Source organism: Phytophthora sojae (genome assembly GCF_000149755.1).
Source record: "Phytophthora sojae unplaced genomic scaffold PHYSOscaffold_21, whole genome shotgun sequence".
Lineage (NCBI taxonomy): Eukaryota > Oomycota > Peronosporomycetes > Peronosporales > Peronosporaceae > Phytophthora > Phytophthora sojae.
In genome coordinates, this window is record NW_009258135.1 from 92,287 (window position 1) to 106,282 (window position 13,996).

The following is a 13,996-nucleotide window of genomic DNA, read 5'->3' on the forward strand; positions in this document are numbered from 1 at the left end:
TCTGTGCGTTTATTGCTTTGTAGAACGAGAGCGAGCGGAGGCCTCCCTCGCTCGCGACGACTTGCAGGCGGAGCTGGATACGAGTCGACAGTCGCTGCTGAAGGAGCAGGCTTCTTCTGCTGATCTCCGCAGCAAACAAGCGGAGCGTGAGGAACACCTTGGAGCGTTGCGCAACTTGATCAATCTGGTACCTGCGCCAACTCCGCAACCTGAGATGGAACGATGCGTGGCGTCGGCCTCTTCCAGTTCGTCTCTTGCCACACTGGCGTCAACGGCCACGAGCCTTGTCTCCTCTGATCCTCCAGCGCGAACATCTTCGCAGCAGCTCCCGTCTGGCTCGGCAAAGCGAAGTGGAGATCTCTCTTCTGATCCAACGTCACAGTCGAAGCGTGCAAAGCGTGCCGTTGCGACTACTGAGGGAGCGCCAGCTGAGTTGTCTTCCTCTACGGCGATGGGTACGTAGCTCCTCCTCATTGTCAGACAAGCGACTTTCATAGATCTCCGTCTGACAGCCCGTGGACCTCTGTATCAGCCCGAAGCCCATTCACGCACGCAATTCCATCTGAGTCCAGCGAAGCTGGGCGCCCTACCGATGTCACGCCGTGGCTGTGGGAGGTTGTTGCAGGTCACCGCCTTGACCAGCTTACAGCCAAAGACCTCGCTTCGAAGTTCTTACCACGCGACTGGCTGCTACCCGCCGGGGTGTGCAACCCTAAGAAGGGGGAGCTGGCCGTTCCTGCTGACTATCGACCCTGGCCACAAGCCTCGGTCGAAGCTTTATACAAAGCGAGTCCCTGGAAGATCTTCCTGGATAACATGCACGACCCAGTCTCGTTCGACATTGGAGATCCCCGCTTCAACCTCTTCTGGCCATCATCCGCGATGTGCTGACTCGGAACGATAATCGTGGCGCGCTTGTGTTCTGGGAGATCACCCACTCCATCGAGACTTCCATTTCCAAGGCCAGCGCTGAGTCTTGGGAGGTGAAGTTCACTTCGGATTGTAAGAATCGGAGATCCCACTTTGTGAAGATGCTGCTGCCTGTGTTCGAAGAGGTGGCCCGCCTGTGCAAGGCTCATGTGTGCGACTTGGACATTCTTCTGGAGCCATTCCTCCTGCCGCTGATCGCAACGTGCCTGTGGTTCCCTAAGGGAGCTTCTGGTGCCTCTGGAGATCTGTTACACGTCTTACGAACGACTGACGAGGCGGAGCCGTGGCGCCTGTTCTACTGCCAAACACCCATCGATGATCGAATCCATCCACACGCGCCTTCGAGGCAAGTTCAAGGCGACCTCGTCAATCGCCTAGCCTGAGTCAGCTGAACAGACCTAGGAGGACCCCCGGAAATCTCCAGCGTCCGACATTTCTTCCTTCACCAATGTACGTAGCTAGTGGGTAGTCTCCTCGAGCATGCATCTTCTTTATCGACATCGTAATACACCGGCTTCGACTCCATTTGATATCACTCCCACCCCAGAACTTAATTGTACACAGTCAATGTCATGACTGGGAGATCTCCCCAACTGGAGATGTGAAGGCATGTCGTAGGTCGCCGTGCATTCTGGGAAGTGATTTGTGGTGATCAAGGTCATAGCACAAACTCCAGGCGTAGGACTGCACTTAGTCCGACGGCCACCGACCACGCCTTCACGCCCTCGGTGCCTCCTGCACTGCGGCTCCGGGATGGATCTCCAAATCAGCGGCGACAGCGATCCGGCCAAAATCGACGGAACGCGAAGGTAGTCTCCGACACGAACGGTGCCGGTTTTCACCATTGCACAGGCCCAGCGCGTCGTGGCAAGCGCGTTTCAGCAGTCGTCGGACGCGCGTTCGCGCCTCCGGCGCCTCGACCACTGCGACACTGGGCTGGATCTCCAAGTCGCCCCCGAGTACTCGTTCGTCGTAATTCTAATGTCCGACCAGATCATCACAACTAACCTCGTTTCTCCATTCCATCGCGTGATCTTCTCTCCACACTCAATCAAATGTAAATGTGCAACAAATACCATCCACCATTACGGATAGCGTCCACCACGCTACCCCCCCAACACCGCCTCACTCTTCGGCGATGTCGGCCTCTCCACGCGATTGCATCACATGGAACCTCTGCCGGCTCCGTCGCTTCTGCTGGAAGTCGAACAGCAGATCACCACAGTTCAGGTGTCCTTCCTTGACCCAATTCGTCTCTGCGTGGCCCTCCCAACGCACCAAATATTCCTTGAGCCGTCGACCGTAGCGGGTGCGTCTCTCCGTCTTGACATCCAAGATCTCTTCAACTTCATACTCGTTGTCACCGCGAGTTTGTGCCTCCCAGCTATCGTCGGGGAGAAGTTCTTCGTCAAAGTCAAATCGTTCGCTTTCATCAACAGTGAGATCTTCGGCGGGTCGTTCGGGGAACTGACGGACCAGCTTCAGCTTCGAGATGTGTACGATAGGGAACAGTCGGTAGTCAGTCCCGCTGATTTCCAGCTTGGCAGCGTAGTCGCTCACCATGGTGGCGACTCTGAAAGGCCCATGCCACATGTGAGCGAGCTTCCGAGCGTATCCGACCTTGACTCGGTCGAGGTACAGCCACACCTGCGATCCCTCCTTAATGGGTGACTCCGGTACGTTCTCATTGTGGGCTTCCGCGCGACTCTCACGAGCTTCGGCGAGGAGACGACGAGTCTCTGTCTGAGCACGTTGGCATTGGCGTTGGATCTTGAACCTCCATTTCTGTGGGTCGAGATCTCGGCTTCCGGTCCCTCCAACAGCCAACGATGCCTCAATAGTCGTTTTAGGGTCCCACCCGTGCAGCAAAAAGAATGGCGTGTCCTTGCGTACTCGGTCGTGCGATGTGTTCAACGCAAACACCAACCGCTCCGCATATTCATCCCAGTCCTGTTGGTTCTCGTCTTCAACGTACATCCGCAGAGATCTGGAAATAGTCTGGACCATCCGCTCCGCTGTGCCGTTTGCTTGAGGTCTATACGCGAGCGTAGATCGCTGACGCTGGCCCAGCAGCGCATTAAACGACCGGAAAAAGTCGGACATGAAGCTCGGTTCCTGGTCGTGCCTGATTACTTCGCTGGCTCCGTACCGCCGAAACACGCATTCCTCGTGTGCCTCAGCCACTGTTGGTGCGGTCCTGTCCGCGTTTGCCTTTGCCACAACGAAGCCGGTGAAGAGATCCACGAAGACTAGGAGCTCTGTGTTGCCCTTGAACGACTTCGGGAGGGTGGGGATATGATCCATAGCCACGACCTGGAAAGGGTAAATAGCGGCGATATTGCCCGGCGATCGCCCCCGCAAGGTGAGTTTTCCTTTTCCCGTCTCGCAGTCGACGCACTCCCCGACATACTTCTGCACACTTCGGAACATACCTCGCCAGTAGAAATGCCTCCGAAGCTTTTGGAATGTTCGGCTGACTCCCTGATGACCTCCCTCCACACTTGTGTGGACATGATGCAGGAGATCTTCGTGGAGTGTACTCGGCATTACCAGTTTCACCATAGATCCACGTTCCTCGACATCACCACAGCGCCCCTCGACTGGACAGTACATCAAGAGGCCATGCTCGTCGACCTCGTAACTGTCAGCCAGGTTACTGCACGTCTTGGCTTGACGGCTCGAGATCTGAGAGAGATCACCATGCAGGAAACACTTCAGTGACCAGATCCACACCTCCTCGTCTTGAGCACGGCAAATACGTTCCAAGCGCAGCTTCTTGACGACGTCTTCCTGCAACACGGCTGGTGCGACAGTACGAGATCGGCTTCGCGTACCTTCGGATGGGCGTCACGTTCTTCGCGCGTCTTGAGGAGCTCGTCCAGTCGATTCAAGGTCTCGAGGTCCGTGTAATCGGTGTGACTCTCGACAACTACCCCGGCACCACGCTGCAGCGCCTGTCCCGCCAGCATATCCGCGGGTTGGTTCCAATCGCGTTTTACGTGGATGGGTTCGCATTGCGGCCAAGACCGCAAAATCACTCTGGCCTTCTCACGCAAGAGCTGGAGTCCCGATGCCTTGCACTCCATCTCTCCACGTAGTTGGCGGATGACTAAATTGGAGTCACCACACACAATGAGACGGTCGATCTGGAGATCGGCAATCAAACGAAGTCCGAGAAGGAGGCCATGGTACTCAGCCTCGTTCACACTGAGGTCCGGTAAATAGCCAGATTCAGCCTTGACAACCTTCCATCCAGGAGCATCCCATACCACAGCGCTGAACGCTCCACCAACTCGTTTCGGCTTGGCCGATGCGTCACAGCTGGCGACGCAAACGTTTTCTCCGGGCGTGAAAGTCGGCATCGGGATAGCCAATGCTCTCGTCGACTTCTTCTGCGGAGAGATCTCCTCCAACGCTGCATCCATCTCTGCGCGCGGAGTGATACTGGCGGCAACCAAACCTAGTTGCTCATCTTCGCCTTTCGTTAAACGTTCGATCTCTAGCGAATGGGGGGAGAGCAGCGCCGCGCACTGAGCTAGCCGTCCCTTCAAGCCTTTCGCGCGGAAGAGCCATGCGAGAGTCGTGTGTCTGGTGAGCACTCGGATGTGTCGACCACTCAGCATGGTGAAGCAGCTATCGAGGATTCTTAGCAGAGCCAGTACTTCCTTCTCCACAATGTCGTACCCGATCTCGTGAGACCGCAGTGTCCTACTCGTAAATTTGACGGGTACGTACACTCCATCACGACACTGAACGAGAGAGGCAGAGATCGCCCACTTGCTTGCGTACACAATCACAACAGGGTCCAACTCTGGGGCAAAATGGTAGAGCATGGGTGCGTTGATCATCTTGAACTTCAGGGTATCGAAGGCTCGTAGCGGATGGCCCCATCTCACAGTCGCCTCGTGATTTCCGCTGACGTTTGTGGCTCGACCCTTGATGAAATCGGAATCTCCGAACCATACAACACTGTGGCATATACTGCGAAATCTTCGGTGAAGCGATTGTAGTAGTTGAGACTACCGAGGAATGACTGGAGAGCGTTAAGCGTTTTGGGAAACTTCAACGCCTCCAGACTTGCCAAATATTTCGGCTTGGCGAACAGGCCTTCACCGGAGATCTGATGCCCCAGATAGTCGACTTTGCTCATACCCCAACTGCTCTTCTCCGCGCTAATAGACAGATTCCAGCGGTCACAAAGCTCTAGGAGATTCTTGACCTTCTCACACAGTTCGTTCCACGAGCTTGCTCCAACTAAGATGTCGTCGATGTAAGAGCGACGCCCCAGCACCGACGGCAGCGATCGATCTTCAGGAACACCTTCCTCGAAAATGTTGACGAGATCCGCGCGATCTTGACCCGGCGAGATCCGCAGCACGCCATGTAACGCATTGTCGATCAGCCGCAGATAGATTTGGGGGGCATTCTTCAGACCAAACGGCATTCGCAGCCACTCGAACAGGCCGAACGGCGTAATGAACGCGGAGATCTCTCGGGCTCGATCGGTCATACTCACCACCCAGAACCCACTCGCCATGTCGAGAGAACAGAACCACAGCAAACTGTCGAGATCTTCGAGGAGGTCGTCAATCAACGGCATGGGGTAGATCATCAGTCGTGTCAGAGCATTGACCAGACGGTAGTCGATACAGAGTCGGACGTCCACGCCGTTCTTCTTGACGACGATAACGGTCGGAGACGCCCAAGGAGAAGTGGAGATCCGAATCAGCTTCGCCCCCAGTAGCCCCTTGACGAGTTGGAACACCTTTTCACGAAACTGAGGCGGGATCCGGCGACAACGCTGAGCCACCGGTCGTGCACCACCAACGTCGATGTCACAGATCGCCCCCGTCGCCGCAGGGGGTAAAGCATTCCCTTTGCCGATGAGAAGGTGACGCCGCTCCCAAATGATATCACGCAGACGATCAATCTCCTCTGCTGTGTTCTCAGTTGGATCCCCGAGCGGTTCGAGTCCGTTATTATTCAATCAATAATAAAAAATAATATGTCAACAATTAATCAATTATTTTTAAAAAAACAAAAACGTTTAGAAAAAAGAAAAAGAAATAAAAGTCCAGCTTTAAAACAATGTCCTCAACGTAAAGGAATTTGTTTAAAAGTTTCTTCCCTTTTAACTTCTGCCGTCAGGGAGATCTCTGGTAACACCGCCATCTCCTTTTCGATGTCTTCCGCAGTGAGATCGACCCCTTCATGAACATACTTCGCTTCATCCATGTCGGTTGCATCTCCGCCTTGGCTTGGTTCGACCTGGGTCACTGGGAGCATTCCGCTCACCGGCTCCTCTTCTTTCTCGTCGTCGGTCTGCCAGTCAAAACTACCCCAGCTACCAGTAGACTCAGCGCTTTCGGACGCACAGCTACAGCTGTCGCTCCAGTCACTTTCAACGATGACCGACAACGTGCGGTGAACCATTTCCTCGGTGGCCGCGGCGTGTATTTTGGATTGTGGCATGAGGTCAGGGGTATATTCTGGGAACTCCTTGCGGAGCTCGACCTCAGCCACATTTGCCGGAGTCGACGCCAAGCCTACCGGTGTTTCGCCACTGTTCGTAAAGGATAGGCCGCTCTCCTCGCCTGCGTGAGTTTCCGTACGCGGTAGACTGGAGTCATCGCTGTCCGTACCAGAGATCACCTGACCGGGATCGGTAGAGATCACGTCCTCCTCGGTTTCGGTCACCCTAGTCGGATCAGTCGAACTTTTCATCAGCTGCATTTGAGGATGTGTGTCGTCCAGTGTGAGTCGCGTGCATTCTTCTGACGTTGCTGCTGCTTCAACGGTCTTCACTTGTGGAGGCCGTGCTAAAATCGCAGCCGGAATCCGGTAGCTAGGACGGTCCAGACTCTTCAACTTCCGCTTCGTTTGCATCTCCAGTGTCCACAGCTGCTTCGAACGCAAGTGTTTGCCACTCCCGATAGCGGTTTGAATCCTTCCTAGCGAATCCAGGTCGACGCGGGATCTGCCCAACGGGTAACCAGATTGCCAAACACACCAAACGATCCAGTACCAGGCGGCTCGTGCTGATGTTGGTGATCCGGAGGTATGACTTGTTACTGAATCTACCATTCACCACCGTGATCACCCATTTTCCCCCTCTCGTTACCCACAGTTCAAACCGCCTGTTGTGGGACTTGAGTGAGATCTCTGTCCATTGGCCAGGACCGACTTCATGGAATCCCGTTGCGTAGACTGCGTCAGCCTTGCTGCTATACAGTGGCTTACGGTCAGTCATCTGGATGCGAACTTCGTCCGGCAGACAGAGCGTTCCGTCAGCCAGGTCCAACTTCACCCCCGCAGGAACCATAAAATCCATGCCGAGAATGACGTCTTGTCCTGAGAGATCTCCAACCCACACACGAAACTTGTACACCAACTCTCCAGCCAGAGTGAGCTTGACTTCTGCTCGGCCTTCTGTGCGGTACACAGCATCCCCCACACCAACACAATCCATTGTCTGTGTTGTATCAATTTCACAACCCACCTTACGTGCAAAGGTAGAGTCGATTATCGACACTTCGGCTCCAGTATCAAAGAGTAGGACGGCACGGACATTGTTGACCGCACCGGTCGCCTTCGACTGCTTGAACCACTTGGAGGGAGTGTAATACTTCCAGTAACCTCGGCGTTCACCCGGCGACAGTCGAAGGACCATCACACAAGGGCGACGCGAGTAGTCATCTTCATCCGAGGTAAGAGATCTGACTGTATTCACCGCATTACAGGAAGTTGGGTCTTCTAACGCTCGCGCCTTCCTCTGAACATATGCATAAATGCAGAACTTCGATCGCTCGTCACGTAACAGGCTGTTCAGGCCTGGCGAGCGGTCTAGTTTAACGCCTTCTCGACGCTCTCGGGCAGCAGTCCGGCATGGCGAGTCGGGTTGTACCATTGGCGAACAGCATCGAAGAAGTCGCCGATTTTACACTGACCTGCTTCGTGAACGTCTCCACAGCACTTGCAGACGTAGAAGCACTTGTCGGTAGGATGGCCCATGCGTCCACACTTCTGGCACGTGAGCCTCTTCCAGCACCCGAGATCCGTATGCTTGCGAGATCCGCAGTGTGAGCATCGAGTGCCGTACTTCGGACGCCCCAGTTGGTCTTCGCGGTCCTGGCGCGCTCACCATCTCCTGGTGTAGGCGTCCTAGCTGCCGAAAACACGTGTGCTCTTTCGTCTGCAGATTCGCTATCGGAACTGCTTAATTCGCCCTCGAACTCGTTGAGATCTCCGTGATCTCCGCGGCGTCCGCGACCGGTAGTCACAACCCGCGCCGCCCTCGAGGAGGCTACAGGGGCGGGAGCCTTTTGGCGGTATTTCGAACCTTGCGTCTCAATCTTGCGACGTTGGTGGCGGCGTCGCATGGCCAACAGGACGCCTTCGAGAGCTTCTGAGTCAGGCAGCCTCAACACTACCAGAGATCCGGCGAGATCGTGTATCGATGTAGTGGTCGACGTGTTCACGTCGTTGTTCCTTGGTGCCATCATGGATCTTCAAGTTTGCACGTATCCCGGCCAGATTCAGCCGGTATAAGCAATCCAGTGGGTCTTCCTGACTCCCGCGCCGCATGTGGTAGTACTTGCGCGCGAGGGAGATCCCTTTACCGCAAAAGTGGATCTGGAACTGTTCACCCAGGTCAGTCCACGACGCGCGAGCGGTGCGGCTCAGCTGGTAATACCAATTGCGTGCAGGGCCTATCATCAAATCGGCAAATGTCAAGCACATCTCGTCTGGCTGCATCTGATCCCGTCGGAAGGCCGTTCTAACCTTGTTGAACCAGGCTCGGGCGGCTTCTTCGTCATGTTCCTTGCCGCTGAAGTCCTTTAGTTTGGACACAGCCGATGCTCGCAACCTAGTCGCCGTGGACACAGCTGCGACACGACCTCCGGTTCCGCCACCTCCATAGGTCATCGGATAGGTCATGGAGATCTCCTTGGTATTCCGGTTGTGTCTGGGATCGGTACCCGATACGTGGCCGAGCGGGAGACGCAGCGACTGGTTGCATCTCAACGTCTTCAGGCTCGTCTCGCTCGTTCGCAAACTGGTAAAGAAGGTCTTCAGCCACACCGCCGGGGCGATCGGGCTCTGTTGCAACCTCTTGAGCCTCCTGGATCCTCCCACGTGGACCTCTCGCTGGGCGAGTCTGCGCAATATTTGACACTTGCGCAGACTTCCCGCGTCCTACATCGTTTGCAGCGATCGCTGGGATCCCTTGCGCACGTCGTTCTCGGCGGGACACACGTGGGGCCGGTGGAGGCTTCTTGGTTGAGGTAGTGCTCCCCATGAGAGCGTCACCGTCATCTTCAAACTTGAAGGAGATCCGCGAATCGTCCAACCGAGGAGGTGTGAGGTCTCCGGTCGGCAACGGCGCGGATGAGTCATCTCCACTCGGGACGAGCTTCTGCAACACTGCGTACACCCGCGCGAGCGTAAGGACGGTGGTTTCCAGATCGTACTCGCGTACATCGGTGGAGATCCGCTGTTCATGTACCTTGAAACCAGCATCTTCGACCACGCAGAACAGCATCGTGACGGCGTGAAGCGGATCTCGGATTGTTAGCGTGTGCGGGTTGCAAACTGGACCCGTGAGAGGCCATGGCACCGTCAGCCCCAACTTACGCAGGAGCGGATCTCTCTGGAGCAGGAACGCAAGCTCTTGACGGAAGTAGTTGACTTCGGCTTCACGAAATCGTTTGTCTTCATCGTGAGTGTCGTTGCTGGGGCCATGGACCGCTAGCGCCGAGATCTCCAATTTCTCCGTTTTCTTCTCGGCTTTCTTCTTCGCATCTTCGACTTCCATGTAGTCCATCGCAGCGTCTAGAGCATCGCTTCGGGCAGCGAGGTCGCGGATGACCCCCTTCAGATGCTCGCGCTCCAGGTTTCGACCTCGCTTTTCAGCGACGCCGGGGTCCCGCTTAGCAGCAGGTCCAATGGAACTCGGTTTTTGGACCGAGTCCCGGACGGCTCCTTTCGGAGCCTTAACGGGGAACTTCTCTTCGTAAACGAAATCCTTCGGCTCAGGCGTCCCCATTGCCTGTCCGTCGGTGGACCTAGTGTTTTCACGTTTAACTTCCGCCGGTCCCAGCGGAGTTCCGTCTTCCCTCACCTCACCCTTCACCTTCACGTCCCCTTTCGGACTAGTAGATCCGGGCACGCGCACCATTGTGGTGGAGTCCCTCAGATAAAAACTAATAAACCCCCACACGTGTCCTGCCACGCAACTACGGGGGGGGGGGGGGGGGTTACCCCTGCAAGCCAAATTCCCAAAGACAACGAGAACTAGTCCCGAGATCTCTAGGCCTCACCTTGTGTACCCTTGTAGCAAGACTCGGATCTTTATCTAGCGTAATTCCTAGAAGACGTGTAATATGAAGGGGCGAATATGGGGTTCCTTACACTCGCAGGCAGAGACTTAGGTTAACTCTGTCGCGGATGCACTTGTACAGCGAGGTAACTCTTCCCACTGTACGACAACTTGTTGTACAATATGTACGAGATCTATTGGAGATCTCCTGCCGCAGCTAGTCTGCGGGTCCAAACCAAAGTGCGAGACGCACACCAATACCTTACTAAACCTCCTACTGTCGAACACTGAGAGCTGATCTCCTGAGTCCAGACAATGCAACACACTACGCTACTAGAAGGTTACCGGGGAGGCCAAATCAATCCAGAACCCCGAGTACACTTCGCAAGTAGGTAGGAAACAGTCACAGTACACACGTAGGCACTAACCGCACAACACAAAGACTAATATGAAGAAGTACCTTGTCTCGTTGTTGGAAATTCTGAACTAAACTGCCTATCTACCGGCGGCTCGTCTGCCGGCCAACCAACCAACCAGTATGCTGCACGCCTTTACCTCATGACGTCATCTGCTGTCTCCGTGCGGTGTCATCGTCCTTGTTACCGGCCTCCCCGTTCTGGATCTCCGTAAATACGCCATCGGGTTTCGTAATCAGTCGCTGGCCTTCTATACGGGACGCCGAGCTAGGGTGTCCCATAATTCAAGTGGCTCACTCTCGGGTCACCTTTGGGTAACCTCCGGGTCCATCGCCTCACAATCCTTCAACCCGCATTACGACACTATATACTAACTTACCTGTATAGCGGATACGCTATACAGGTATATAGTCCTATATAGTGTACATTTGTATATAGTCTTACACCCCGGTCGTGTAGGGTTATATAGGAGTATATCCTTTTAATACGTATAGTCTATATAGTATATCCGTTTAATACGTATAGTCTATATATATTAGGGGTTATATAACCCTGATATTTACTTATATACATAACTATATTCTTGCATAGTGACCCTTACAGTACATTTGAACTAGGGTACCAGTGTGCTGTCGCTTTTTAAACATTATCTTGTGCACTACCCACATCATGAAACTAATCGAAAAATCCCTAAGGTTTTTCATCGTCGTCTCCATGGTTCGCAGTGCTGACACATCATTGGACGTGCTGCTCGGGTAGCCGCAGATTCCAGGGGACTTCGATAAGAAAATCGTCAATACGTATCTTTCTGCGATGAAGACTCTGCAGGACGAAGATCTGTCCGACGACGCGCTCGAGATCGACGAAGCGGACGACGACATCGCAGCTGTACTGAAAGAGTGCCTGGAGTATCGGATCATGGAACCGATATTTCGTAAGCGTCGACTTTCATGCTGTAGCGCCAAAGGACTGGACAACCGGCGACGACAGTGGTGACAGCGACTACAGTAGGTGGCGACGAGTGACGTTGACATAAATGCGGTTGGAGACAGAGCGGCGTCAACAAGAAATCGAGCTGCGGCAACGCGAGATCAAGATTAAAGTAGACACGCTGCAGTCGCGGCGGTCTTTGAAGCGCCGTCGGACTCTCAAGGTAGATATCGCCTTTCGTGCCAGACGCTATCTTCGTCCCATGGAACAGGACGCTTGCTCTTAGCGGTCTCGTGGGTGACCGACGCCGCTCGCTTGCTCGCACGCTTTTTCGGATTCGGAAATTTGGGAATTATTAATCCTTCGTAGACGATTTGTTTAGGACGAGAGTAGTCTTGTACTACGGTGATTTAGCCCTTGTTGTATTGATTTGCTTAGAAGTAACAAATTCACCCCGCCCCCCTCCAATTGCAAAAAATCATGGATGGTCATAGAGATCTGCTCCACTGTTTACCCTCTACTTCTCCTAAAGTTGTTTGGCCAGTTAATCTACGGGAGAAGTACTTGTGCGAAAACAGCCCAGTGCAAACGACTTCTGGACATGATGATGAACGGATGCCAAATCGGAAAGCTCTTATTGCACTTTGTAAGCCACCATGTAACTGTTCTGTGGTAATTTCACTAAAAAAACTCTCTTCTACCGAAAGGTATTGATGACAACAACACGCTTCTCCGCAAAGGAAAGTGATGAGGTGTTTAGATGAATCCACACACCACGATTTGCCGGTCTGAAGGTTCGAAACATATGGCAAAACTCGCCGTGCGAGGCTGCGAATCCCCACCAAGCTGACTACTTTTAACGGTATGTCGATTATTACATATACGGTCTCGTAAATCAACCTTGAGGTTTGCTAATTTGTAGTGGCAGAGGAATAAAAGTCTTTATTCGCCAATGTACAGCGAAGACTAGCTCACTAGCTAGAGCCATTACTCCGACTACTGGCGCCATCCCTGATGCGGACAGTGCGATAGTGAAACTACATCCGCGGACTGACGAGAGGCGTCCCTCGACATCACAAATCGGCGTACTGCCTTAGGCACTGGCGTCACGGGCTTCATTATGGAGCCGACTTAGAAGCGGCTATCATTCGTGCTGACTTGGCTGCTGTGCTGAAGTCCAGAGACCACTCAAGGCCCCGTTCAACTCCAACGCTCTCTCGCAAACTAAATGCAAGAAGCGTTTTAGCTTTACAAAGAACGAGCTTATCGTTTAGGTTTCGCTATTTGAGCTGGGTGGAAGGCATGGGACGAATGCAACATGGGTTGAAGGGTTTATGTATCTTACTCGCAGTCCCGATCAGGTGGGAGGTTATACAAGAGGTTTATGGAGGAAGAGCAGTGAGCGTGTTTTCTAACATATTCTTGTTCATGAGTACCTCGACGCCAATTATGGCAGATTGTTCAGTTCAACCACGACTACGTAGCTGAACATTTACAGCAGTATGCTAATGCAATATTTAGCGAAGGCGCTCATATGTACAATGTGTGGAGTTTTATAAATGGTATCTTACGTGGAATATACAGACCAACAGCTCGTGATGACATGAGGGATGGGTTTAAATTACAAAGCCAGCAGTCATTATACAGTGGAAATCAAAGGACAAATGTGCTAAATAAAGTCTAACTCCCCTAACAGCATTATCGCACATTTCTAAGGGTCATTATAAATACAATCCAAGTGAAGCTTCGCAAGCGGGTCTCTTCAAACAGGTTTAAATGGAGCACGTGAGATATCTCTTTGTCGAATTTCTCTTTCTGTGTCGCTGCGTATGCTTCTTCCAGGCGCACGAACTGCTGAACTAGCCCAGGTAACTTATACAGTATAGTGGCCCTGTTTATTGACCACTTCTAGAAACTCCTCGATGCCACTCCCAACAGCTAAACGCAGCTCAAATGCTTGCCACTTTTTCTGTAGCAATGGCAGTCGTTCTTGAACTGGCTTCGCGTTCAGCTAAGTGCCTGCAGCAACATTCTCCCACGGCTGTCCTACAGGCCGTACTGGGTGCTAAACGGCTTAGCGACACTGACCTCTCGTATAAGCTCTTTATCGCTATTCTGATTGATACTGCCGCTGATAATTTTCGAGTGGCCCAATGCGAAAATAGAGTGACAAAGTCGCGGTCCATCTAAAATAGCTGTGCAACTCACAAAATTCACCATCTGGGTGAAACCACCAGGATAAGTATGTGAGTTCCTCTAAAGAACTCTTGTTATTGGATCAAATCCTAGACCTGACATGTTCCGTTAGGCCCTAGTCTAACAAAACAAAATCTGCTGAGAATGACGCTAGGGATCGGAATAGATCTCAACAGCATTCTCGTGAAAAGGAAGAGCACTTGAG

General features: G+C 53.2%; 2 protein-coding genes across 2 annotated transcripts; one reads left to right on the forward strand and one right to left on the reverse strand.

Moving 5' to 3' along the window:
• Positions 1-25: 25 nt before the first annotated feature.
• Positions 26-1,313, forward strand: PHYSODRAFT_342779 (hypothetical protein; the record flags this gene model as incomplete). Its single annotated transcript, XM_009541265.1, has 3 exons — positions 26-455; positions 533-828; positions 930-1,313. Coding segments are annotated over 3 exons (1,110 nt in total), but the record flags the coding sequence as incomplete, so codon positions are not given.
• Positions 1,314-8,768: 7,455 nt separating this feature from the next.
• PHYSODRAFT_254237 (hypothetical protein) lies at positions 8,769-9,976 on the reverse strand (the record flags this gene model as incomplete). Its single annotated transcript, XM_009541266.1, has 3 exons — positions 8,769-8,843; positions 8,917-9,088; positions 9,183-9,976. 3 exons carry the CDS (start codon positions 9,974-9,976, stop codon positions 8,769-8,771), a joined length of 1,041 nt encoding a protein of 346 aa, XP_009539561.1.
• Positions 9,977-13,996: the final 4,020 nt, after the last annotated feature.